The sequence below is a fragment of the Melanerpes formicivorus genome, unplaced genomic scaffold (genome assembly GCF_026170545.1).
Source record: "Melanerpes formicivorus ecotype bairdi unplaced genomic scaffold, bMelFor1.0.p_v2 SCAF_40, whole genome shotgun sequence".
Taxonomy (NCBI): domain Eukaryota; kingdom Metazoa; phylum Chordata; class Aves; order Piciformes; family Picidae; genus Melanerpes; species Melanerpes formicivorus.
This window is the reverse complement of record NW_027142392.1, coordinates 1,256,738-1,284,721: the sequence shown is the minus strand read 5'-3', so window position 1 is coordinate 1,284,721 and position 27,984 is coordinate 1,256,738. Positions and strand designations below refer to the sequence as shown.

General features: G+C 41.0%; 2 protein-coding genes across 6 annotated transcripts in view; one reads left to right on the top strand and one right to left on the bottom strand.

The window, feature by feature from the left end:
• Positions 1-6,184, top strand: part of CPNE3 (copine 3) — a 29,893-nt gene extending 23,709 nt beyond the window's left edge. For all 5 annotated transcript variants that reach the window (XM_068158519.1, XM_068158515.1, XM_068158516.1 and 2 more), the window contains 5 exons: positions 193-247; positions 348-399; positions 1,037-1,170; positions 1,565-1,801; positions 3,249-6,184. In XM_068158519.1, coding sequence (XP_068014620.1) covers positions 193-247; positions 348-399; positions 1,037-1,170; positions 1,565-1,801; positions 3,249-3,359 — 589 coding nt within the window. In that variant the 3' untranslated portion in view covers positions 3,360-6,184. The remainder of the gene's footprint in view (positions 1-192; positions 248-347; positions 400-1,036; positions 1,171-1,564; positions 1,802-3,248) is intronic.
• Positions 6,185-8,609: 2,425 nt separating this feature from the next.
• CNGB3 (cyclic nucleotide gated channel subunit beta 3) overlaps positions 8,610-27,984 on the bottom strand; it is a 51,954-nt gene continuing 32,579 nt past the window's right edge. The window contains exons 11-18 of the mRNA XM_068158514.1: positions 25,574-25,715; positions 22,263-22,422; positions 21,777-21,874; positions 20,123-20,206; positions 18,688-18,806; positions 13,701-13,847; positions 11,056-11,236; positions 8,610-10,018 (exon numbers count right to left, since the gene is read on the bottom strand). Of these exons, the coding sequence (XP_068014615.1) occupies positions 9,782-10,018; positions 11,056-11,236; positions 13,701-13,847; positions 18,688-18,806; positions 20,123-20,206; positions 21,777-21,874; positions 22,263-22,422; positions 25,574-25,715 (1,168 nt within the window). The 3' untranslated portion in view covers positions 8,610-9,781. The remainder of the gene's footprint in view (positions 10,019-11,055; positions 11,237-13,700; positions 13,848-18,687; positions 18,807-20,122; positions 20,207-21,776; positions 21,875-22,262; positions 22,423-25,573; positions 25,716-27,984) is intronic.

The following is a 27,984-nucleotide window of genomic DNA, read 5'->3' as shown; positions in this document are numbered from 1 at the left end:
TGATTTTGGTCCTACAATAGTTCCCCCACCATTGTGCATGAAAATTCCATTTAATTTTGCTGCTTGCTGCTTAGTAAAAAACATTTTTTTTTTAATGATCAAAACCATCACAGATTAATCAAACATACTGAACTATGACATCATTTAAAGGAAGGCACTCACTTTTTCTTCAAAATTGCCTTTTTTTTTTAGAGATAAGATGTTTCCAGCCTTTGGATTTGGTGCACAAATTCCTCCTACCTTTCAGGTAATGGAATATGTAAATGCACTACGTAAGACGAGGGGAAGCACTTACTCAGGAGGAAATACTATATACAATCCTGACTGTGTCTTTTGTGTATTGATAGGTGTCACATGAGTTCCCATTAAATTTTAACCCATCAAACCCATTCTGTCATGGTAAGTCTGCAAAAGTAACATCAGACCTAGAGAATAAAATGCCTGAGATTGAAGGGCTAAAAACCACTTAAAAGAGGAGTGTGAAGAATGTTGTTCCAATTAAATAATGAGTTTGGTTCTGCACCAATAAGCAACTTTAGAACCATGTTCTGAGTTACTAGAAATAGCATTCAGTCTCTCTTTGGAAGGAAGGGGTTTCAAGGGGTGTAGGGTACAGCGGAGGTAAGCTTGGAAGAGTTTTCATGTTGAAAACCCACTTCATTCTGCTTCACTGCTGGTGTTGAAGGTGTCTGGTTTGAGTACGATGTTTCTAGTGCCAGTTCAGCGTGCACACTCTGACCACAATGACTGCCACAAGCTGCCAGGTGAAGAGAGCTGTTATAGTTCAGTTACACTCACTGGAGCATGCAGTATTTAGCCTTTGTCTTCACATAAAGCCAGACATGGCAAGCATGTGTGTTAAGCACAGGTCAAGCTGAAGGCCTCTACTGCTCATGGAGCTTTTTTTGTCTTCATCGTGCTTAGTTTTACATCTTTGCATCACCACTTTGACTAAGTGATAAATAACAGTATTTTAGGAAGATCAAGCCCCAGAGCTAGTATGAAAAACTTAATAGTTTCTCTTTGTGTTCTTCAGGAGTCCAAGGCATTGTTGATGCATATCGAGCTTGTCTCCCTCAAGTGCAGTTATACGGGCCGACCAATTTTTCTCCAATCATAAATCACGTGGCGAGATTTGCTGCTGCAGCTACACAGCAGCAAACAGCATCTGTAAGTGTTTTATGGTAGCATGTGTGTTTTTCCTGCCCTTTTCCCCCCATCCCTCCTTCTGACTTAAATACTACTTTTGTCTTTTAAGCTTGTAAGTACTTACTTGGGCAGCTGGCGGTGTTTCGTACCCTTAACATAAAAGTTAACTGATTCTAACATAATTCATAACATTTTAACATAAGTTAAAAGCTAACTAACAATTCTCTCCTAAATTGACCAAAACTCTTCAGAATTGAAATATGAACTTAATAAAGACATGGCACTTCTATGGTATCTTCTATTCAAAACTCTTGCAGTATTACACAGGTATTGAAGTCTAATTGAAGCCTTTGCATATAGGAGAGTGCCTGTGTGTTTTGTGTTTGTCATAACTTGGTGCTTTTTGTTTTGACAGCAATACTTTATACTTCTGATCATAACAGATGGTGTGATAACAGACCTTGATCAAACTCGAACTGCCATTGTCAATGCTTCAAAATTGCCCATGTCCATCATCATTGTTGGTGTTGGAGGAGCAGACTTTGATGCTATGGAGTTTCTTGATGGTGACAATGGAGTTCTTAGGTCCTCATCAGGAGAAGCAGCTGTCAGAGACATTGTACAGTTTGTCCCGTTCAGGAAGTTCCAAAATGTAAGTAATCTTAGTGGTATGCTTAAAAAATAATGTAGAGGTATGCTGGCTTTCCTGGGACATCCTGAATGTAGTCCTAAGCTTTTGCAGCATCTCTGACAAGAGACTCTGATGTCTGAGAAGTCTTTATGAAATGCTGAAACATTAAAAGGGACAGAAAACTTCATCTGTAGAATTTGTTTTAGGTGAGCTGAGTCACGTTCAAAGCAGCTCCATTTCTGATTGCAGCACCCCATTTCTGACAAGCTGCTGCAGGGAAATGGTGACCTTTGTAATTATGCCTCAGACCTGATTGAACAGATGGGGATGTTATTCATTCACAGGGAAGAACTTAACTGTGGTTTTGTGCTTATGTTGAAGTGTTCTGTTCTGGGTTTTTTATTGTGGATACCCACTTGTAGACGTGGATTAGTCTCACGTTTTAGTGCAGCGTTAAAATCCAGGGCTAAATCTGGAAGGTTGTAATCAGGAGAAATTGTGTGGGGGCACAATAGTGGTGATAGTGTTCATTTTCATTAAAGAAATGTATATTTAAAAATTGGCAATGAAAGAATGGAGCCTTGATTTATTTACTTTTTATTCTTTGCTGTAGAACCCAATAAAATATGTACAGGCTAATATAAGTCTCACTTATAATGGCATATTGCTGAAAAACAGTTGAATGAAATAAAAAACCCCAACAAAACGACCATATTTCCTCAGGATGGGGAAAATAGGAGCAATATTTTTATGTCTATCCTAAGATGTTTTCATTTTTGTTTCTTAGTATTAACACTGTTAATAAGTTATCCCTTCATATTTTGCCTTTGTATTTTTACTTTTGATGCAAGTTCTTTGAATCTCAGAGCAGCTCAGGCAAACTGCAAGGAGAAAGAGGAAAATAAATACCAAATATACTTAATGACTTATGCACTTGCATTTAGAGTATTTAGTACAAAATTATGTCCACATGCTTTAAGTTTCTAGAAAAAGGGACACTTTGTTTTTTCACATGGCTACTTAGCCTGTAGTAAACCCAGGATCTCCAGCTGCTCTGTAGCCATAGTTATTGTGGGTGAGACTTGGTGCACAAGGTTGCAGGTGATGAGGCATGACCCTGAAAGGTTGTCTTCAGCACGTAGGGGAAGTGTGTTTACAGTGGTGAGGTTTGATGTCTGCATGGGGCATGTGTATTTCATGTGACAGGAGGTACCTTCAGCCATGGCTCTTTATACATTCATCTTCTACTACCTCAGTAGAACAAGGCAGCCAGCTGGCTCCTGATAATGGGAGCAGGAAGATAAAGATGTCAGGGAAGCCTCCATCTGTCCCACAAGGGCAGTGTCTAAAGTCCTCTGTAAAATGTCAGGCTTTAAATTGGACTGGTAGAGAGGAGGTGCTTGTTAGTTGTCAGGATTTCTGCTAGGAGTTGGTAGAAACTGAAACCTGGTGTTCTTTCTTTTATAAGGCTCCAAAAGAAGCTCTGGCGCAGTGTGTCCTGGCAGAAGTCCCTCAGCAAGTGGTGAACTATTTCAGCACCTACAAACTGCAACCTCCTCAGAATCCTGCTGCAAAGTGAAGGGACTGAGCAGACGAGCTGAGACTGTCCTCACTTCACTTGGTGTCTCTACAGGCTGGTTCTTGAGATACTTCTGCATAGATGCATACACACCTGTGTGTGTACAGCTATACCTGTATGGTAACCTCTCTTAGCTTTGCCTGCAAATCACTTTCCCAAGTCTGCCTTTTGAGGGACAAGATTGTAATTGTGTTAATATTTGGTGTTCATTTGAGTTGAATATGCACACAGAAGGGGGAGAACAGCTGGAACTGGAACAGTTGTCTGTTGGGTAAATACGGCCAGTGGGAGTGTTCAGTTACTTATGTGGTGATCAGTACTGAGGACTGCAGTTTCTCAGTGATCATAAAACCAGTCTGAAGTGAAAAAGAGGGTTTCTCCCCACCAAACAGGTAAAGGTCTGTATGTGCTGCAACAAATCTGGAATACCTCAGGCTTCTGTGTCTGCCATCACAGATCTTTATCACAGGAGCTTCATAACTATACAAGTGCCAGAAGAGAGCACAAAGGCCCTCCTTGCACCTCTGCCTCCTATTTGCCTCTTCAGAGCCTTTGGCCAGCGCCTGGGATTCAGGGCTGTGTGAACACGAGCCAAACAAGTCATTAAAGCTTATATACTGTTATAGCAGACATTCTCTTAAGGTAGTGCAGGAATAACTTGGGTGAATCTCAGAAGAATACTAATGGCCTTTGGAAGCTACTTCTGTAAAGGCTGGGAATTCCAGATTATCTTTTAGTTGAGGTTTTGTTCTGGTGAGATTTTTTTGGTGGGTTTTGGTGTTGCCCCCTGCCCTGAAACCAGTAATTACTATTGATCTTTAAAAGGCCCTTTGTGAAGTGAGAACTCACTTTTAGTTAGTTTTATCTGATTTCTAGGTGCATATTTTCAAGCATAGGCAGCTCTTGAAAGTGCTGCTTGTATTGCTGTTCTCGTATTTGGAATTATGTGTCTTTTCCGTGAGCCCATTAATGAAAAGTGCCTGCAAAAAACAATCTTCCCTCTTCCCTTCCAGCAGGATAACATAAAGTCTCTAAGTTCCAATCTTATAATCATGCTGTGTTTCTCTAGAGCACACAATTTCTGGTTTATTCTCTTGCTTTGTGTTTTGTCTTCATTGCACCAAATGTAAATCATGTTGTGTTTGCGTAGTGGACAGATGAACCTTTTTTTGTCTGCCAGTGCATACTGCTTGCTGAGGATCTCTTCTGATCCTCTCAGTGTGTGCAAGGTAAGAGGATGGAAAGGTCTCAATTTACCACTTCCAGAGTGCCAGTCTAGAACATCAGTTTTGCAGGTCTGCATTTGAAGTGGTTTAGAGGTCAGTGTCTGACAGATCTGGTTCTGGACAGTCTAGCTTACAAACATTGTGCACTAACAGTGAACTTTTCATACTTGGACACTCAAGATCACACCAGGCCAGTGTGTGTATGTGACTTGTTTTTAGTTGCTGGAGCTGCTCTGAGGGGTTTATTTTGTTTATATTTCTCCCCACCCCCAAAAAATGTATAATCCTGGTAAAAATCTGAATTCATGTTAACATCAATGGATGAAAGGTAGATGTATTGACATGGACTTACTTTGTCCTTACATCCTATAAAACATATCAAATGTTTTGCAGACAGTCATTAGTCATGACAATGTGTTACTCTCCACTCCATTTTCCTTGGTAGAAGGGTTCCTGAATAGTTTCAGTAACAGAGTATGAAGTAAGAGAGATTTTGTTTCATATTAAGCCAGACTTCTTTTTCATTTAATTCATGTCTGTTTTTTATAATCTGCAGACATCTTCTTATCACTAGTGCAAATATGTTACTGCCTTAGATATAAATTATGATGAGGTGTCATGCCAGATGCACAACACAAAATATGAATATCAAGGAAGTAGTTCTGATGAGCCTAAATCCTAATGCAGGAAATGGATATTGAATGCTCTTGGAACAGTAAACTGTTTCACAGCAGCATGCTCCATGTACACAGAGAAATGGGAGCAGCATTAGTACTTTGTCTAAATTGGTTGAAGTGAATGAGTGCTACAGATAGGAGTAGAGGATACTACTGAATCTCCTTTGAAGTATCTGCCAAGAAACAATTCTGAGTTCTGTTCCCAGTTCTGAGTTGCCATGGATGTCTATTTAAATGCATTTAAGTATGTTAATAGGTATTATGCCCAGTATCTGCTACATCTAAAATAATGCCTGATGTTTTGTTTGTGTTCCATACATAAACGCTGATTATACACAGCCTTTACATACAGCAGCAAATCATTATCTTGTATTGGAAAAGTGCTTCCATGTTCCTTAAGCTTAGGGAATTCAACAGCAGATCAGAGACACCTGCTTCTCGGCATGCCCTGTTCTATGTAAATGTCTCTCAGAACTGACAGCAGCAAGAAACATTTTCCAGTTACTTAGAAGTGCTCAGCTTAATGCCTGTTGAAAATTTTGGAAACTTCTGAGTTAAGCTGCAGCAATATTCTGAGTAAAGGAACAAAGCAGATGGTGAGTCAAGGGTAAAGGGAGTGACTGTTGCTGTGCCACTTTTTTTTCTTCATTTTTACATGTTAAAAAAAAAGCCTTATTAGCTTGAGGGTGGCAAAGCAAATACTGCCAGCTTTGTGAATGTGCTTGTAGGCCACTTGCGCCACCTGGTGCCAAAGAGGAGGTATAGCACTCCGGGATCAGCTGCTTTTTGCCCTTTACTGATTGTAGTAGAAGTGCGGCAGAAAAATAACCTGTAACCAGAAAATTTTACTTTTCTGTGTATTTCAATTCCGATGAAGTTAACAGATTTACAGTGCCTATGAATTAAAGGTATCATTTCAGTATCCTCTTCTGCTGTTGTGCTTTTGTGTTCTGCATTTTTTTGTGTGTCAACAAACACTGCTTTTGTGCTTCTTGTGGTAAGTATTCCGCAGGCTGAGCAGCTTGGATTCATAACAAGTGTTATCAGAAGACAGGAGAAATGCCTTTTCACTCAGTGCTTATGAAGATGCAGAGTATGTTTCATAAAGCATCTCATAGTGATTTCTATTGAGGAGGTATTCTGAAAGTGGGCTGTTTGGGCAGTGACTGCTTGATGTTCTTTCCCCCATGAGAGACCTCCTGTGCATCCCATTTCAGGTCCCAGATTTTCCAAAACTTTGTCTGATCAGTATCTGCATTTTAAGTAGAGATACACAGAGGGATTTGGTTACTTTTGGTTAGTTCTGGAGCCCCTATTACAAGAGGGATGTGGAGGTGCTGGAGCGTGTCCAGAGAAGGGCCACAAGGATGATCAGAGGGCTGGAGCACCTCTCCTATGAGGACAGACTGAAGGAGTTGGGGCTGTTCGGTCTGCAGAAGAGAAGGCTCCGAGGTGACCTAATTGTGGCCTTCCAGTATCTGAAGGGGGCCTACAAGAAGGCTGGGGAAGGACTTCTCAGGATCTCAGGCAGTGATAGGACTAGGGGGAATGGAATGAAGCTGGAAGTGGGGAGATTCAGGCTAGATGTGAGGAGGAGGTTCTTCACCATGAGAGTGGTGAAACCCTGGAATGGGTTGTCCAGGGAGGTGGTCGAGGCCCCGTCCCTGGGGGTGTTTAAGCCCAGGCTGGATGAGGCTCTGGCCAGGCTGATCTAGTGTGGGGTGTCCCTGCCGATGGCAGGGGGTTTGGAATTAGATGATCCTTGTGGTCCCTTTCAACCCTGAATGATACTATGATACTTTTGGTTTTCAAATCCATTGTCCTACTCAACCCTTCAGTTTCATTATATTCATGTAGTGAATGAAGTCTGAGATGCTTTATAGGGAAATGGAGACGCTAGAGCCACAGCATTTCAGTGGGCAGTGATGCTGTAAAGAACCTGAGTGAACTTCCACACTGGAAGTTGATTGTTCTAAGTGCTCAGGACTTTTCTACCAGTCAAGTGGCCACACAGTAGAATTATTTCCTGAAATGATTTAGTACATTTCTTGACCTTACTTATGTTGTTCCTTCTGGTGAAAACCCTGTAAATAGTTACAGTTTGGATTTCGGGATCCTTCCTGCCCCTGATCAACCCTAAAAATGGAGGAGTTCTGGAAAGGGGAAAAGTATTCCAACAACTGCAAGTAGGATGTCAAAGAAAACCAGATGGATGTTAGTTATGTGTGGACATGATCTTCTGCTGCCACTGACACATTTCATTCTGGGTTTAAGGAACTTGTGAGCTGTGCTTCACTTGGTAGTTTTGCAGACAGAACTGACAAGCTTTCTTACCTGTGGACCTGAGATGTGAAGAGCTGCAGAGTAACTCTACAGCCTCAGCCCTTACCTTGTAACACATGTCAGTATGTGACTGATGACCTTTAATGTCCCACTAGGGAAAATGTTTGAAGCTGCCTGCATTTGTGTAGGCAGGAGGAGGGTCAGATCTTTGGCAGGGAGGGAAAACTTTGGTTACTAATAAAACAAAGTTAAAATAGGGGGGGATTGTTTGTGTTTGGTTCTTTGTTGTTTGATTTGCAGTGATTCTTTTCTTCCCCCCCCACTTCCATAATGTTTTGACAGCACTCTCAAAAAAAAACCCAAAAAAAAACCAAACAACCAAAACCAACCAAAAAGGTCCAGATGTGAGACCCATATCTTGTAATCAATTCATAGATTAATAGTCTCAGAAGGCTGCAGTTGTCAAGCAGTTTTGCAATATTTCTAGTTGTGAGATTGTGTTGAGATATCTCTGGATGTGCAATAGATAAATATACTTTCATGATCTATCTTGGCATTCTCTACCTCTGCTGTGACATCGTTTTTATCTTACACACCAAACAACAAGTAGCATACAATTAAAGGTGGTTCTTCTTAAGCAGCAGTTAAACCTTGACCTCACTACTACCACAGCAGAACTTTGTTTTGAATAAGATTTGATTTATGGTCATGGCAGAGGATGTGTGGAATATACAACATGCAAAATTCTGTCATCCAGCTTTTACTCAGGCGAGGCTCCCACTGATTCTCCTTGGGCTGACAGATTTGTTTGTGATTAGAGAAGCTGAAAGGCTTTAAAGAATCTGCCTGTAGAATGCATAGCTCTCTGGATCCCACATAGCTGCTAAGTGCAAGGTCAGTTTAGGCATGGTGCCTTCCTTGGTTGGCTAGTCAGGCGAGGGGCTGTGAAGCTTGGCTTACTCTCTGCATAATAGTTCTGTTTTCCAGAACTGATCATCCAGGGAGGTCAGAAAGAGGATAAAGGAGAGAGAAAAGACACAGACCCATGGAGAAGTAAAAAGTAGTTGAAAATTAAATTTTAAACACCACTTCAGCCTTTTGTTTAATACATCATTCATTCCTGTGATGGGTCGCTGCAGAAGACTGACAGTGTGGGATCTGTATCCTTCCCGGCTGTGCTCCTCATTAAGGATGTGTTTGGGTTCACAGGTGTGATGTAGCTCAGCCCCACTGAAGCATGGACCTTGCTGTGCAGCATCAGTTGAGGTCTGTGAGTGGGGGTGGATGGCTGGAACATTGACTGAAACTATGCACCAGAGTTAGAAAGTGTAAATCCTGGTTTTATTGTAAAAGAGCCTTTATTTTTGAAGTGCCCAATTTAGATCCCAAGATTCTGCAAAGTTTTAGTCCATATCAACTGAGTACTCCTCAAAGAGCAACGCCTCCAACCGTTGAGAAGATGAAGTGTGTGAACTGGTAGCCCAAAGTTAAAGGACACTCCTGGGATGGGGAGGGCAATATCTAAATGTCTACCATGTTTATTCACCTGAGTTAAAGACAACTGGAGCAGATGCTTCTGCTTTCAGAGGGCTGCCACTAATTCTGCTTTCCCCTTGCAGATTTGGTGGGTCTGTTTTTTGACTGGTTTAATTTTGTAGCCCTCTGTCTCAAGCTAAACCATCTTGAGACATTTAACATCACATTGTTCTGCACTGAGCCACGCTGGTCACAAAAGCAGGTCACTGATTATAAGAGGAGGGAAGAGAAGGATTGAGAGAAACACAAGGAGCCTCTGCAGCATTAGGGCAGTAACAAGAAAAAGGATCACTATGGGAAAGCAGAAAAGAAAATAGAGAAGAATATACACAAAAGTTAAGAGCAAACAGAGCAAGAGGAACAGCAGTAAGAAAGCGAGGATAAACAGGAGAGGGAAGAGGAGAAGCAAGAACAAGACAGAGTAAGAGGTAAGGGAGAGCATGGATCAAACAAGAAACAAATGGTCCTGAAGTACAATCTAGTTCCTATTGCAACAAACGTTTTCAGCCTCAAGACTAAGAGGTAAGCACATAAATTATTTGTCCAATTGTGTCAGAGGAGGAGGGAGAGAGGAAGAGGAATTGGGGTAGATTTTTCGCTTGAGTTGCCTCTACTTTTATTCTCTGTACCCAAAAATGAAGCCACCCAAGCCCTCTGAATTAAGCAGGACAGTAGATGGGACTGCAGCCCAAAGCACCATCTACTTGGGTTTCTTCTCTTTAACTTCAACTGTAAGGATCTCTCCTTCTCCTGCTCTGGGGGATGGGGACATACTAATGATCAGAGACTCCTTAGAGCTTCTTCTCTGTGTGTCTGCAGGTTTAGGCTTATCAGCTGCATCTGGTTCTTTGTTTTGTGCAGGGGGCGCAGATGAGGCTGCTGGTTGCGAAGGTTTCTCCTCTTGTGGAGGCTCATTCTGTGCATCAGCTGGAGGTTTCTAGAAACAAAAGTTAAATGTTTTCTAAGGCTGCAGAAGAAATTCAGGAAGTAGCTTTGTATATGCTGTGGTTAATGGTGTGCAACATACACTTGGGTTTTAGATGCTGAAAATCAGTTTCTAAATGAGAAGTGCAACTTCAGAATTGGAATGTCAGCACAGAACCTCAGAAAATCTTGGAGATAGTGATATTGTCTACTTCTTGGTTACACAGCACAATCAGACACATTTTGGGGCATCTAACCCTTAGGTCTTGCCTTCCCTTGTGCTTACACTAGTACAGAAAGAAAAAGTGTTACATAAATCTAGACATATTGCCTCATGCCCCAATTCCTTGGCCAAACTTATTTGCTGTGCAGTTTACAAATGCACCTTAAACTGAGCAATGTTTCTGCTCAAATCATGAGTTTGTTACAAGCAAAGCTTTTTCTTTAGCTTAAATAAAAATATAGCTAGTCCAGCTGTAGAGATAGAAAAGGATTCTGCCACCTTTGGGTTAAGCTGTAGAACTGAGCAGGTTCTTACTAATGTTTCTCAGAACGTCGGGTGGGAATTATTTTTCACCAACCAAAATAGCAATTTTCTCCTAAGTGCTGCATAGGAGAGATTTAATCAGTTTTAGCTGTGTGTCTTTAGGATTTGTGATAACCAGAGACTGGACTTGGAATTGGGAAGTTCACCATATGCTTGAGTCAGTTGGATCAGATTGCTGTGTTGAGATGTTTGTGCATTTACTGGTGTTTACACGAAACTAGAAGATCAGATGCCCTTAGGATCTCTGTAAAATCTACTTTTGAGGATTTTTGTTTGCTTGCTTTCCCCCCTTGTTTTTTCTTTGCTTTTGTTTGCTCTGCAGAGAGTACAGGTCCAGGAACTGAGGTAACCTTTAGAAGTAGTGAGATTAGGTACAGTGGATTATATCTCAGCTACTGGGAGTTTTTGCTGTTGATTGCAGTAAGGCAGCATTTTCATCTACTCTGTTTACCCAAGCCAAGTATTTTTCAGCACTTGGAACTATCTATTTTCTGTGGCATTACCTGAGTGTCTTGTTCTTTCTTCAGCTGCAGCAGCTTAGCAAGACCTTCTTTTCCTTTTCCTCCAAGCATTGCTTTAAACAATTTTGGAGTTTCTGGCTTTGTCCCAAAGAGACTGGCCAAGCCCCGTGGTTGTGGTGCTGGTGGTCCTGCCTGAGGTTTCCCCTTCTCCTTCAGTAGCACCCTAGAGACAGGAAGGAGCAAGAGCATTGACCAGCACTATGAAATTGAACAAAATTCCTGCCAAGGCAAAGTGTCATAGTCATGGATGAAAATCTGGCAACTTCCCCCCCTTTTTTGTCCCAGGTCAAGCGGCAAAAGCAAAGCTGTAGAGGGTAAGGATTTTACCCCAGGCTGTGGCAGAGTTGGAGGCAGAGTTGAAGTTTGGAGTTGTTTATCTGCATCCTGGAGAGTAAACAATTGGAAGCTCAGATTAAGGTGTTTCAAAGCAGAGGGTAATTTTACAAGATGAGATGTTATGTGGAGGGGGACAGCTGCCTTGTACCTGAGGTGGTATTTTCTTACCTAGCCTTCTAGATACAAATTCAGAGAGCATTTAGTGCTCAGCTGGGAGTTCAGCCAGTGCTTGTGGAAGTGCTAGTTTACTAAACTGACTTCCAGCATGGCTTATCTCTCAGATAAGAAGACACCCTGCAGATACAAAAATGACTGCCAATCGTGTGGCAGACTGGATTTTCACACTCTTCCTTAGCTGTACTGATTTGCAGCCTTAGCTGTACTGATTTGCAGCCTTAACGACAAGAAGTGAGAGTGAGTGATGAGGGTAAAGATTCAAACAGCTCTGAGATAGAAGGAACCAGAGAGGAGCAGAGGCTTCCCATGTGTTCACTTTCTGTTGGCTTACTGTGCAGTTTTCAAGGAAACTTTCTATACTTGCAGTCTGAAGTACAATAAATCTCATAATGCTACACTTTTCTCCCACATCTTGTACTTTGTAGTACAAGATATTTCAGAAGTGAAGATAGTACTTCCGCCCCCTCCCCCCACCCCAGTTGTTGTCATAAATTTAAAAATACACTTAAGCAGCTTGCTTGGGTGTGTTATGTAAAGACTGTTGGGTGGCTCTCAGGCAGGTGGTAAGAGGACAAATTTCTTGATTGAATAAACCCTCAGAGTTTCTCGAGGAGCTCTTTGAAGGTGTGGGGTGGCCGATGCAATCCTACAGAGAACTCTTAAAGTAAACCTTCAAGAGCAGAGCAACTGGTAACTGGATTCCAAAACTGATCCTAACTGCAGTCTTTACCAAACAGTGCACAAACCCCTTTTGGTGCCTAGTTTTTCTAGGTTTGAGTGACCATACATGAAGCATGGGAGTTTTGGAAGCATTAGTGCAGGCCTAGGCAGGGGAGCAGAACACATGGCAGTGCAGGGCAGGCACAGTGATTCTTCAAAACTAAAGAGATTGTGCTGTATCTGTGTAATCTGTAATCTAGAGAGGGTTTTGCACTCAAATGGGAGTGCAGATATGGGATATGAAAGTTGAATTTTCTGCAGTTGAGAATGCTTCTTTCAGGCAGGCTGCTTTTAATGGTTTGGGTGGCAAAAAAGCAGAAGGGTGGTAGTGTGGGACAGAGAGGCAGGAATAACAAGGAATGATGGTCACACGACTGTTTAGAAAGAAGCTGGAGAAAAGTCAGGAAAGATAAATTCTGAGGACCAGCAGATGGTGGATTTGTTTCACCTTTCTACCTGTTGAAAACTGGGCAATCGGCCCACTCTGTATCTAGTTCCTTAGGGACACAGTAATTCTCAAGGTACTGTCATTTGACAACCAGGACTGTTGAAACAGGTGAATGCAATCACCAGTTTGTAGTTCCACCTAATAAAATACCACTCTGGTACTACATTTAGTCTGATGGAATTTCAGGTCTGCAATTTCAAGCAACCTTGCAGACTTTGATAGCAATGTAAGGCAACAACTGAGAACAGTAAGAGTGCTGAAGGATGCTAATATAGGCAAAGTGTTTCTGAGTATTTGGACCTTTTGACAAAGTAGTTGTACCCCTGTGGGGCAGGGGGAGAGGGGGAAACAACTGTTTACAAGGTTGTGGAGCAATAGAATAAACCAAACCAGGTTGGAAGAGACCTTCAAGATCATCGCGTCCAGCCCATCAACCAATCCAACCCACCCAAACAGCTAACCCATGGCACCAAGTACCCATGGACAAGGGGCAATGGCTTTAAACTAGAGCAGGGTAGATTTAGATTGGACATTAGGAAGTTCTTTACTATAAAGGTGGTGGAACACTGCACCAGGTTGTCCAGGGAGGTGGTGGATGCCCCATTGCTGGAGACATACAAGGGCAGGAGTCCTGATACCCATCTGCATCTCCTGTTTGTTTTGGTGGGGGTTTTGTGTTTGTTCATTTGGTTGGGTTTTGTTTGGTTTTAACCTTATATCTAGTCGATTGCATTCAGAACTTCATTCTACTTGCCACTTTTCCATGCTCCTTGGAATCTCTACCAAGATCATGACTTCCACTAGGTAGCACCAGGCAAATCTGACTTCTGAACACAAATGTGTTTACATTTGTTACTCTTCCAAGAAAGAAATGCAAATCTGTCTAGAAACCACAACTGCCTGTTCTGCTGCTAAATCATGTAATTTGAAAACTATTAGAACATACTTGGCTTTCTTCATGAGAAGTTTTTCTGAGTCAGGATAGTGCACCAAGATTTCATTGAGTGTTTTCTTGTCCAGAATGAAAAGGTTGGCAAAACCATGAGCCACCACGTTGGCAGTCCTGCGATTTCCTCCACCTGCAGCTAACAGGCTGGAATGAAAACAAACATTGTCAGTCACGTTGTAACTTTCCTTAGTGAGGAATCTCTTTGCTGGTGACTATCCATTGAACTAATCATAAAGCTCACTTATGCATCCAGTTGTTCTATCTGGTGTTCTCTAAAGGCTCTTTACAGCTGGGCTCACAAATATGTTCTTGCCTCAAGAGGGCAAATTGTCACTACTAGTCAGGTATATGTAGATGCTAAGGACTGTGAAATGTCTTCCTAGATAGAGACATTTTCCCCAGGAGACACTCACTGCCAGGACAGCATTTGGTTTAGTCCTCATGGGAACATTTCCCCAGTTTCATTGCTGAAAATGATTTACATCAGAAGTAGAGCAGCACATAGTCCCCTATTAGGAGTTACTTAAAATGAATGAATAATTCTCCAAGAATTTTCATTCTCCTGAGTGAGTAACTTATGTGTCCCTCTGCTTCTCCATTTTCTCGCATACTGTGCCTCACATTTGAATGTTGACAGGTTGAACGCTATGGATTAGGAAGATCCTTCAGGCTGACAGTTATAAATGTGTCTGCTAGAAAAGGGAAGCTATTTTATTTTGAAAGTAAGGCATTGGACCAGTTTATCAAGCCTCAATTGGCCATAGGAAGGACATCCCCATACAGATTAGATGTTGTACAAATAAAAATGCAAATGTTTGTCTTGTAGCAAATGAAATTTAAAAGCTTCATTTCTCAGCTGTGGTCATAAGCAAAAGAAGTTGCATTTTGCTCTTAGTGCTAAAATTGCTTTTATCACTCTGTTGAGGGAGATACACCCTAACTTATTTCCCAGTGTGCTAATACTTTTAGAAGATATTTAGCTATCTCTAAATTTAAAGGTTGTTAATAAAGGAAAGTCTGGACCCCAGAAAATATGAACTAACACTGATTAAAATTATTAGTCACAGATATGTAACTATTTGTTTAAATATCTTCCATAAAAGTATTTAATATTAATAAATATTAGATCATACAGATACTTTAATACTGTAAGTGGTATTTCTTATGAGACTTTTGACACTGTTTGTACAAAGCCATTTTTACACACCCACCAGGCTGTTCTGCGGCCCAAGGCAGCAGTTGAGATATATGAACTGAAGCTGAAAATGCAGTATTTCATCTGCTTTTTAAACAATGATGGGCAACTCCTCAGCTAGAACAGAACTACTTCCAAACTAAGAAAAGCAGCTAAAGAAAATGGTGAACTTTCCAGTTCTGATGAATCACTCTCAACGTGTCACAAAAGAATCATTTCCAGGCTTTCCTAAGAGAGAGCTCATTTTGTCAGGGCAGACTAGGACTAAAGAGATCAGCTTTTTCCATTAAGGGGATGATGTAAGGTGAATTTTACAAGGTAGTCCATGCTTCAACAGCAGCATATTTGACTAAGGGCAAGGTAATGGATTTCATCATTGAATCTGTTTTGGCTGGTGTGCAAAGGATTACATGACAGACCAAATTTAAAAAGCACTACATTTCTCTTTGTAATGCAGTATCTATACTCCAGTTGTTAGTCTGAAATGAGATGATAGGCTTCTGAATTCATGTGTTAGCAAATTTGATTTTGAAGTATGAAGTTGTTGAAGTGCTGACTCAGCTTATCTGTTTAGGGTGTATATATATAGAGAATAGAATAAACCAGGTTGGAAGAGACCTTCAAGATCAACACATCAAATCCATCATCCAGCACCATCTAATCAACTAAACCATGGCACCAAGCACCCCATCAAGTCTCCTCCTAAACACCTCCAATGATGGCAACTCCACCACCTTCCCAGGCAGTCCATTCTCTCTCTAGGAAGAATTTCTTCTTAACATCCAGTCTAACCCTCCCCTGGCGCAGCTTGAGACTGTGTCCTCTTATTCTGGTGCTGGTTGCCTGGGAGAAGAGACCATCATCCGCCTGTCTACAACCTCCCTTCAGGTAGTTGTAAAGAGCAATAAGGTCTCCCCTGAGCCTCCTCTTCTCCAGGCTAAGCAAGCTCAGCTCCCTCACAGGGCTTATGCTCCAAACCCCTCACCAGCTTTGTTGCCCTTCTCTGGTCATGTTCCAGCAAGTCAGCATCCTAAATTGAGGGGCCTAGAACTGGACACAATACTCAAGGTATGTATCTTTAATAGGTGGTATCTGTAGGAAGCTGCTGCTCCTTGAAATTAGCAAATTGATCCCAGGAATGGTGCATGTATTAGCTGTTAAGTATCAGGGTTGTGGTGACTCAGCTCAGCACCTCTTTGTTTGGAAAGGGAAACAGAAAGTGTGGAAAGGGAAACGAGGCAGGATCTTGCTTCTGAGCAGGATGTCAGACACCAAAGGGCAGGGCTGATTGAAAAGCAGTAGCTGCCACTTGGGCCAAAGTGGAAAATGCAGTCTTTCCCAGAGCTAAGCTAAATACTCCCTGAAGTTTGGGGGTTTAAAATAAAAATTAAAGTTACAAAAATAGCTGAAAGGCTAAAGCTGAGACCAAACATTACAAATGTCCCCATCAAAAAATGTAACTATAGTGGAGAAATATTTTCATTTTTCTAGAATTACCATTTTCTGATAGCAAATAGTTCCAGTGAAATATCAGCAAGGGGATGAATGAGGACATCTGGCTTAAAGTGTAAATTTCTCTGGGTTAATGAAGTCTTATAGCTGTATTTCTTCCTTTCTCAACTGTCTGCACAGACAGGCTCATGTTGAGGCAGTAATCTGTTTGCCTCTGATGGTGTTTTTCTTCCCCAAACCAATACTATCTATACAGGAAGGCAGTAATGAGGTTAGGATGTTAATTGTAAGGCAATACCTATTATTTAATCTCTCTCTGTAATAACTTAAGAAGCTGACATTGGCAAAGGGCTTGTTTGAACGTTAGTCTTGCATTGGTCCTCCAGTATAAAGCAGAGAATTGTTTTGGAACACTTCGGTTTTCTTCAACACCTCTGTCCTCCCAGACTTTTAAAGCATCATTAACATGGATTTTGAACAGTGAGATTAAATAGCAAGTGTCTTAGAAATCATGCACTCAGAATGAAGCTGACATTTCTTTAAACAAGTCTTGAAACAGAAATCAGAAGGAAATCTGTCTGATAGCTGGTGATAAACATGCTATGAATACTGAGCACATCCAAATCTTCTCCTAAACGAAGCAGAATTTCATCCATTAAAGATGATTTTGCTTCTGCTGCACAGTTTTTAGAAGACCTTGAAAAAACCTCTGTAGAAGGGCACTTTACAAACTCATTATTTTCTAACACTTCCACAAGGAAGAGGATAAATCTCTACTGATAAACTCAGTGCCTCGGCTCTTTGCTTTTCTTCAGTTCTGGAGATGTCTGCCAGTTGTGGTGTCTTTTCTCCTTGAGTTGATATTCATCCACTGCCTGACATTTATAGGCAAATTAGGTATGTCTGAAGGGGTTTGCTGCTGCAGTAGGTCAGTGATGAATAAAACAAGACTTGAAGCATTCAGTTACAGCACTGCTGAGGGTTTTACTGGGCATGTTGGTAATTATGTAAAGAGTAACACGTACCAGGAAATGAATCTTTAAAGGCCTTTGTGTAGCTCTCACATGGAAACAAGTGCTCACCTCGATTCCATCAAAAGCTTGAAAATCCTTTCTTTGTTTTTTTTTTTTTAACTAATCATTAGCATTTCTCAGTTTAAAAACTGAAGTCCTTTCTTCAAATAAAAGGCTATGTAGTAAATAATGGAAAACAATGAAACCATTACTGAAACCATCCTCAGCCATTCCACATAACTTACAATACAGCATTTTGTTTTGTGGCTTTGCTCAGGCACAGAAAGAGCTTTCAAGTAACCTTCTCTGAAAGAGCTAATACAATTTCAGTCCCACTCAATGTAAAAGGTCTGTATCTATGGGACATATCAGGTGTTTTCCACTTGAGGTCTAAGCGAGCTCTCTGTGCTCATTACTGCATGAACAGGAATGTCTCCTCTACTACAAAGGGAGAGACAAGTAGAAGATAAATGGAAACCTGGCACAGAGCTGATTTCCACTTTTCAAAAGGCAGACCAAAGCTACCAGCACGAGGATTAACAATAACAGGAAGGCAGCTGGAAGAAATCAAGGCTCCAGTTTATCACATACAGCAGAACTTGTATTTCATTACTTTTCCTCAGGCCAACCTCAGCAGGGGATGCAGTGCCTAAAAACTAGCTGTTGATTGGCTATCTGGGGAACATGGCATAGAAGAGTTAATGGGTTTTGCATAGCAACCACATGGAAAATATAAAAAACATTTGTAGCCACCAGGGAAAAATTTTCTCTCCTAGATAAACTCAGACTCAAAAATCTGGTCTGTCAGACTTTTTCTTATTTTGTGTGCTCTGAAATACATTTTCAAACGTGGATGCCTAATTTTTGCTGTCTTAGTCCCTGCTTCAGCTCCTAAATGAACTATTTTTTGTTTTCTGGTTTAGATTTGTTATCTCTTTTGTTGGTAATTACAATTTTTACCATCTGCTGTGTAAGGACACCTAGTCTCACTGTGCAGGCAATAAAATGCCTTTGGGCCTGATGTATTGCAGACCTCAGAATGGGAAAATGTGCTCTTTTAAATGCTGAGGGAGAAATTTGTCTGTGTATTCCTGGGTAAACTGCCCCCCGCCCCCCATATGGTTTCAGATCTTGCCAGATTAGTCTCAGGTGCTTTGATTGTATTTTCCTTCAGTTCCCTGCATCTCCTTGTGTGCTCCTGGTTGATCCTACCCACTTCCTTAGCCTCTCTGTGGTAGCTGTCATGCTTGCCACAGAGAAGTTAAACAGCCATTGATTATCTGACCAGTTCTAAAGGAAGTGTTAAAATTTGTGATGAACCTACCTGATCTCCCCAAATACAGCTCCAGCTCTCAGTGTAACCAGCACTTTTGTACCATCAGGGCCTCCGAGGACTTGAACTTCACCCTGTTTGATGATGTACATCTCTCTGCCAATCTCTCCCTGGGCATACAAACACATAAAGGTTCAGTATTTTAGCAGGGCAGTGGTTTGTTTTGTTGTTGGTGGTGTTTGGGGTCTTTTGTTTGTTTTGTTTTCATAGAATAATCTGGTAGGCTCTTCTGTGAATAGCTTTCCACTCTTTCACAGAAGATTTACTTTTTGTATCCTGTCATCCATTCTTAATGTGGACTGTTTGAAACTGATTGCAGTATCAAGACCTAGAATCTGCTACTGTTGTTTATTATTTCTTGTTGTAGCAGAGTCCCAGCCACAGTCTGAGATCCTTTCATGCATACTGCACACTGTACAGGCAGAGACACCAATCTACACTTCCATCCTTCTTAGCCCAGAGTAATTCTGGGGTTGGTCTCTGAAGAGACACACCTGATCCTTCAGTATATCCACAAATGTTCAATGTCCTACACTGTGGAGGCAATGGGACTAGCTCAGCATTTGAGAAGAGGATGATATGCTTAACTGTTGGAGGGAGCAGGTTCTTAGTGAATGTGCTGGACTAGGACTGCCAAAGATAAGTGAAGGGATTCTGAGGGTCACTTTCTGAGTATGGTATGAACTAGGTCACTTGTCAGAACAATAACAATACTGCTACTTCCTCCATTCCATGCTCTAACTGCATCCAACTTGCCTACGAGTGTGTTTATTTGCCTTCTGAAGAGAGATGTGGGCTTGCTTGCTCAGAAGGTGAGCTGTCTAGCTGTGTAACTCTAAGGCTATCATTGAGCCAAAATGCTAAGGGATGCTATACACCTTTGCTAAGGGACAGTGCAACAGCATTCAGCTGGACATCTAGAGATTACTTGGAGCTGAGAATGAAGGCAGGGCAAGATCAGATTCTGGTGTAAACTGTGGTATGGGATGTGGTGTATTTCTTGCATTCTTGGACAATTCCACTTAAGAGTTTCTGAATACATGAATGCAGCACATGCACAACATCATAGATTGAGATCTGTAGGCTAGGCTTGTATGGGTATATGTCTAAAACCCCCTAAGCTTGCTCCATTTTAAATATTAAAACTTCATGGTGTGTCTTTACACAAGCCATGTTTACATTAAATACTTTCCCATCTTACTGTAATGTTCTGTTTGATAATACAACTAATGAAATCCATACTGTCATCTTCTGTGTGGAAACTTGAGAGCACATTTGTTGTTATTGCACCAAGTACCTTAATTATGTTTATACCATCTAATCCACTGAAGATTAATTTTATCTAAAGGACACTTGACCGATATCTGAACCCTTTTTCTTATAATGCATGCTATCATTATTGTTTGCAAGAGACAATAAAACTCACCTTTTTGCATACAAAGTCTCCAGGTAAGTACACAATGGATTTCAACCTTAGCAGCATGTCGTAGATCATCTGAGTATCACACCCCTGTTAAAACAGTCAGAATTGATTGCTCTGTTAATTCAGTAACACAAGTGCCTATTAGTGCTTACACTGGGCATCAAAATCTGACAGCACATGAATGATCTGAAGATTCATAAGTGGAATGCAAGCTCAAAACATCCTAAGGATCAGCTTTTAAAGAAGAGCTAAGACTGAAAGAATTCTAATTTCAAGTGCTTAGAAAGTTCTCCTTGGTTTAAACATCATCTCGAAGGTCTCTTCCAACCTGGTCTGGTCTGCTCTACTCTGCTCTACTGTACTCTGCTCTACTGTACTCTGCTCTACTGTACTCTGCTCTACTGTACTCTGCTCTACTGTACTCTGCTCTACTGTACTCTGCTCTACTGTACTCTACTCTGCTCTATTCTACTCTACTCTGCTCTACTCTATCTCATTTTTTACAAAGGAAGCTTCTGTACAGCTAAATTTGCTGTGGAATCTCAGTTAATGCTATGTTCAGAGCTTTATGGGTGTTTCATGGGATTGGGTTTGGTTTTTTGTTTGGTTGGGATATTTTTGGTTTGGTTGGTTGGTTTGGGTGGGGTTTGTTTGTTTGTTTGTGAGTATTTTGGTTTGGTTTGGTTGGTTGGTTTGAGTGGGTTGTGTGTTTTTCTCTTTGGTTGGTTGGTTTTTGTTTCATTTTCTAAAACATATTCCAGGGGCAAAAAGTTGGTCCGGATCTATAAACTCTGTGTCTTCAGCAAATGTGGCAGAAAATGTGCAGCTATTTAATGTTTATACAGAGATATCACATATTTCTTGCAATTATCCTAGCAAATAAATCAGTATGAAGGTGACTCAAGCTGCGGCAGGGGAAGTTTAGGCTGGAGGTGAGGAGAAAGTTCTTCACTGAGAGAGTAATTCGTCATTGGAATGTGCTGCCCAGGGAGGTGGTGGAGAAACCGTCCCTGGAGGTGTTCAAGAGCGGATTGGACATGGCACTTGGTGCCATGGTCTAGTCATGAGGTCTGTGGTGATAGGTTGGACTCGATGATCTTTGAGGTCTCTTCCAACCTTAGTGATACTGTGACTGCATGTCAAGACTTCTCAAAATGTAGTGCCTGGTTTGCTGGCAGAAATCCAATCTTAGGTACCACATTTAAGTTGTATCTCTGGAAAACTCTCATGATAGTAAGCACAAAAAAAAGAAGTTACTAAAAAGTAGCATTTCCTGTGTCAAAGGTCTGCTGCCAGAGCACATAGCATTCATGATCTCAGCAGGGCAGGGTGTGTTAAAAACTACATTCTTCTATGTCTGACTTCTAAGGTGAGTTACGCCCTGAAATCCCTTACAGTCCTATGACAACATCAGCTTTAGTATGCAAATCTAACAGGATTGAGTCTTAATATCATTTGCTTTCTTGATAAAAATCTGTGCTTTGACACAAAAAACCTCAAAGGCAGGTCCTGGCATGTCTATTAATTGAGATATTTCTTAGACCTGTTTTGCCTTCCATATTAACAGGCACATCCTGAAGTGCTGCAGGATGCACAGAGCAAGATTTCTGTCGCAGGAACACTACACATTTATGCATTCTCCTCTAAAGCTACTTGCTTTGAATAAGTCAACTTTATTGACAATGGCAAAGTTCACATCAATTGCAATGGCTAATTGCATTTTGAGTGGCATCTGCTCCAGCAGTTCTGATTCATCTGTAAAAGAAAAGAGGGGGAAAAAAAAAATGCTCTGTTAGTTATAAAGGAAAAAAGAATGAATATCATCAAATTAACATGGTAAAGAAAAATAACAGAGCTATTGTAGCATTTATGAGTTCAGATGAGGAAGCTGCTAATATGCTTTTATTCAGATGCTGTCCGTTAAAGCAATATATCTTGTCTAAAGTTATAACCAGAACATTATATGAATGAATAGAATTTGTGGAGTAGTACATCATAGTCTTTTGGAATTGTTTTTTCTTTTGTAAAGTAAACTGAATGCCCTCCTCTCACTTCTCATAAGCAATTCAGAAGAGGAGAGATGTGAATTTCACCTTCTATCTATACTTGGAGCTGCCTTGTAACTGGAATTGAGAAGCCTTACCCAGCATTCCCTGAGAGTCCCATGTGTACTCATACCAGGTTCGAACACGATTTTGGACCAGTTTTGGAATAGAATAGGTGTTCATATAGGAGACAGTGTTGTCCATACAGGAGCGGTAGTAGTTCTGTCCTGCTGTAGCTGCTCCAATTACATCTCTCATCTGCAAACATCAGGTGTCATTACTACACATTTTGGCAAAAACAGTCTTGATTTGCATATCTTGTCAACAACGTATAAAAAGAACAAACCACTTGTTTATAAAACCACTGATTGATTTTCATAAAATCATAGAATCAGTCAGGGTTGGAAGGGACCACAAGGATCATCCAGTTCCAACCCCCCTGCCATGGGCAGGGACACCCCACACTAGATCAGGCTGGCCAGAGCCTCATCCAGCCTGGTCTTAAACACCTCCAGGGATGGGGCTTCTACCACCTCAGCTTTGTGTTCATACAATCATAGAATTGTTAGGGTTGGAAGGAACCTCAAGGATCATCCAGTTCCAACCTTCCTGCCATGGGCAGGGACACCTCACTCTAGATCAGGTTCTGAGAGCTACATCCAGCCTGGCCTTAAAGACCTCCAGGGATGAGGCTTCTACCACCTCCCTGGGCAACCTGTTCCAGTGTCTCTCTACCCTCATGATGAAGAATTTCTTCCTAACATCCAATCTGAATCTACCCATTTCTACTTTTGTTCGCCTCCCTCTAATCCTATCATTACCTGACACCCTGAAAAGTCTCTCACCAGCTTTCTTGTAGGCTCCCTTAAGATAATGGAAGGCCACAATAAGGAATAGGTGCTTCACCTGCTTTTTCCAGAAGCACTGTAGGTTTGATCTAATTGTCTTGGAAAGGCTACATAGTTTTAAACTAATCATTTGTGGGGTTTGGCTTATTCTTCTCTTTATATTTCTGGACATGGATGAAAACTATAGATAATACCTTTCTTAAAAATGTGTAGTGAAACCACTCTGCATTTGGTGTGCAGAGGAGGTCAGAAGTGAAGCAAACTGGACTAAATAGCCTCTGGCACCATTACAGTGAAGATCCTGCCTCTGTTTAAATAGTTAAGGGATTCTAGATTAGTCCTAAAGATGCAGTTTGAGCTGAAAGGTGGCCTTGAAGGTTTTAGGGCAGAAAATTCTTGTAACATTCCAAATCAAAATGAATTTAGTTTTTGTAAAGTGGACACTTTTATGTTCATATGTATTCTTCCTTCTAAAGCACATCTGTACAGAGATGTTTTTAGTAGAATGGGCTCATGTTGCAGTGGCCAAGGATTCCTGTGCCAGTGGGCTGAATCTTGCTCTTTATTACAGAGATGCAACTGATTGCAGTGGGAATAACAATTTTTAGGCAAGTATGCTAAACCAGGAATAACTCAGTAACTTTATGAGCCCTTTGTAAACCAGAGCTGTAACAAACTGCAGTGAAGCTGTTTGTGTGCTAAGATTGGAGGTTTCTTTCTGCAAATGACTATCCTGGTGACAAAAATAATCTGCAGAATCATCTTGGGGAATGGTGCTTTCTTTGACAGTTGTATCAATTTAGGGTACAATTATAAACATGCAAGCTCTGAACATTGCTCCAATATACCCAAATTCAATGTTTTCCAGGAGAAATCTTTTAGATGAGCTACTTTGGGTTTGGTAATTCTTCTTTGTGGATCCTACAGGCAAGAATCTGTTTTATAACGGCTATTTCCTCTTGCACTTCTAAACAACTAGAGAAGTGCAGTTTTTAACTGATTGAGCTTTTCAAGTCCTGGCTTCAAAATGAAAGTTAATTTTCTGGCTTAATTTTTATTTATTTATCATGGTAATTCTTCCAATGACACACAAGTATAAACCAAAAAGTATGGAATGATTTCGGCAGGAATCCCAGCTCCCTCAGCCTCTCCTCGTGGGGCTGTGCTCAGGACCTCTCCCCAGCCTCATTGCCTCTCTCAGCACGTGTTTGAGTATCTATGCAGGTTAGATAGATACACTCTAGCAGGGAAAACTGTGAAAACCCTGCCCTGGGCTAGGAAGTACTCTTTGGATGGGGCTTGGCTCATGCATGAGAGAGACCAGACAGGCTGAAGTTCCCTGCCTAATTCAGATGTGGAGAAGCAAAGCCACTTGTTATGTGGTGGAGTCACAATCGCTAGAGGTGTTTAAGGGGAGACTGGATGAGGCACTTGGTGCCATGGTTTAGCTGATGAGATGGTGTTGGGTGATAGGTTGGAATCGATGATCTCAGAGGTCTTTTCCAACCCAGTTAATTCTATTCCATTCTGTTCCATTCTATTCCACTCTATTCCACTTTAGACACAGTCTCAGCTAGGAACCATGGTATTTGTTTTTCTGTAGGCAAGGTATTTTAAAACCTATGAATATAATGCCCGAGTTTAATAGTTACAAGCCAGTAATATTTCAGTTTTATTCACTTGGAAATGCAGCTGTTTTGCTGTGCTATGCATTTTGAGGGTTTTTCCCTCCTGCCAAATGAGAACCAAGAGAAACAGAAAACAGTTGATTTTCAGGTTCAGAAATACACTGAGAAGAGAGCAGAATTCCAGTTTGGCAAAACAAATGGGCTTAACAGTATTTAATTGGCAGCAGTACCAAACGTGACTTATGCAACAACTTTTACATATTAACATCATACCTACAATTATAATTTCAATATCAGATTTAACAGTACGATGTGAATATCAGGGAGCTGCCTCCTTGGTTGTGAGGAAGAACAAAGGAATTACACAGAGTTTCGAGAATCACCTGTGTCCTGCAAAGTCTTGGCTTTGAATCAGCTTGTGTGCAAAAGGGCTACAAACTTGAGAACTGACTAAACACATATATCTGTCAGAAGAATAAGTATAGATGACATCTAAATAGAAGAACATTCAGATAGAAGCTAAACTTCTTCACAGAACATTCAGATAGAAGCTAAACTTCTTCACAGAACTAAGCTCCATTAAATTGAATATATCATCACTACATCAGGTAGTGATAGGACTAGGGGGAATGGAATGAAGCTGGAGGTGGGGAGATTCAGGCTAGATGTGAGGAGGAGGTTCTTCACCATGAGAGTGGTGAAACCCTGGAATGGGTTGTCCAGGGAGGTGGTCAAGGCCCCATCCCTGGCGGTGTTTAAGAGCAGGCTGGACAAGGCTCTGGTCAGCCTGATCTAGTGTGGGGTGTCCCTGCCCATGGCAGGGGGGTTGGAACTAGATGATCCTTGTGGTCCCTTCCAACCCTGAATGATACTATGATACTATGATTACAGCAGTTTGAGTGTATCCAGTTATTGATTTATTATTTTCTGTACCTGACCAATCAAGCTGGAGAAGACAAAGACACCCAAGAAAAAATTCAGCAGTTGAAAAACTATCTCAAACAGAGTTAGTGGTTCTGGAAGGCCACCGATGGTGATTAAAGTACGAACAGCCCAATAGTAACACCTCAGATACCTGTGAATACAGACAGAATGTTTGTTATTGAATGTAGCTAATTTATGGTTGAAGTTAAGCATATACCTGCCTGAGCTGGACCTTTCTGTTGCTTTTTAGACCAAAAGACATTCAGGTTTTTCTATTTTTACAAAGGATTATGATTTTACAAATGATACAGTTCTGTGAAGGGAATGGAGCTGTATGTTCTCACTGAGAGCAAAATAAGAATGTATGGGAAATGCAGCAACTACTTACTCTTCTCCAGTAACTCAATGCAGCAGCTGCCAAGGTGGCCATTACAGTGTTAGGATGCTACTAGTGATGTCAAATGCAGTGTTAAAGTGTTAGAGACTTCCACAGTTTGTCTGTAGCATACTGGAGGCACATATATATGAAAGTCTCTTCCACGGCTTCACTCAATGAACCAGCACAAAGCTGGTTCTCAGGTCTATTCAGTTTCCTACCCCTTTAGGGACACTGGTCTTCTTCCCACTCTGCTTCTGAGCACCCTTCCATGACTCTGCTTCCTAGCCTTTATCAAACAGATGTTACAAGTTTCCACAAGATGTATGCCAATCCAGCTTCTCCAAACAGCTTTGATTACATGGTTCTTGAAAGGTTGACTCTTGTAGTAACTTCTCCTAGTGCTGGATTTCCACTACACCTTCTGTTGCCTTAAACACTTTCCTGCCTCTTCACTGCTTTCCTTCAATCCTCAGAAAAGCTAGCTGTCCAACAATGGCTAGAAAACCACCTTGTTAATAGCTTTCAAGACTTCTCTTGATTTCTCAGAGTTATCTTGATCAAGAAACCAAAACTAGCGGTGAGCAATAATCAATCATTGCACTTGGATTCACAAAAAAAAAGTCATCCAGGTACATTTCCAGCCAAGTATGCAGAAGTGTCAGCTTTCTCTTAGGTGTTCTGTAGTATAAATAACATTAAGGAAAACCCTCAGATTTGTTTTGAAGGAATTTAGGCAGAAAATGATGTCTCTAACTTGTGCGAAGGAATGCTCATAGCAAACATGCTATGCTAGTCACTTGCTGTAACTGAGAACGTAGTTGTGCTTGAAATGTGTATAATTTCTTAATATGAAAGTAAAGAAATTAACATTACTTTTGTGCTAGTTACTGTAGGAAACATAATCAATTAACCAACTCCTCAGCCACAGTTACCTTGGATGTCAAGCTTACTAAGCCTTCCATGAGAGACGATATAATCTCTGTTCTGGGACTGCCTGCAAAGAGTAAAAGCAGCTTCTTGAAGGAATTTAAGGGTCACATTCCTCTTTGCACTGTTGTGTATCTAAAAGGTGTGAAGTGGTTTTATTTTTTTTTCAGATCTGCCCACCCTTTTCTGAAGATGTATTTAATACTGTATACTCTTCTGTAATTTGACTTCAAATGAAATTTTCTACTGGCAAAGTCACATGGTATTCACTATCTCTCAGGCACAGGTTTTAGATATTCTCCATTTACACTGTTTTATTGGTTTTATTTTAATCTGAAATGAAAGTTACAGAGTGGAAATATAAAGCAGCTTTTTATCCCTAAGAAGGGGAGAAATGAGATTGTAAATTTGGTTTAAGGAGAGCCAGAAAAAAACAGACTCCTAGTCCAACAGTATTAGCAGCTCTGCTTTCTACTAGCTAGTGTGTGGAAAAGATCATTGCTTACCGTACATCTTACTAGCCTGCTCTAAAGTTACTGTTGAAGCAAACAACATGAGACAAGTAAGGGATTTTCCCTGTGCACAACACAGATAGTGTGTTTATCCTTCAGGCAATCAAACTACTAGATTTCTTCCCTAAGGTATGTCCTAGGTATGAAAACATTCAGAAACAATACCTTGTAATACTTTGCCAATAGAAATATCTTTTCCATAGAAGTCCATTCCAGAATATGATAAACTTCTTACATGGTTTTGGTTAACACAGTGAATTTTAATGTGGCATTCACATGCTCATTTCTGCCCAGGGAAGTATTTCAGAGCTATCACATTCGACTCCTCTTAGATTGCAGCCAGGATGGGTTTTAAGCACAGTAGAAAGGTGGCCTTCATCAACTGGTACATTTATAACCTCCTTCTTGGTACCTCTTCCTTGAGTGACTCGTTCCTCAGGTGCATATGGGTGTGATGATCTCAGACAGAATGGTGAAAACTATGAAGCCATAGGATGCCTGCTCAGGAACATCTATACAATCAAACTGATAAGGGAAACCTTTGTTTGTGTATTAGTTTTAGCCTGGAAAAGGGGATCCTAGAAGGGTTGACATTAAGAACT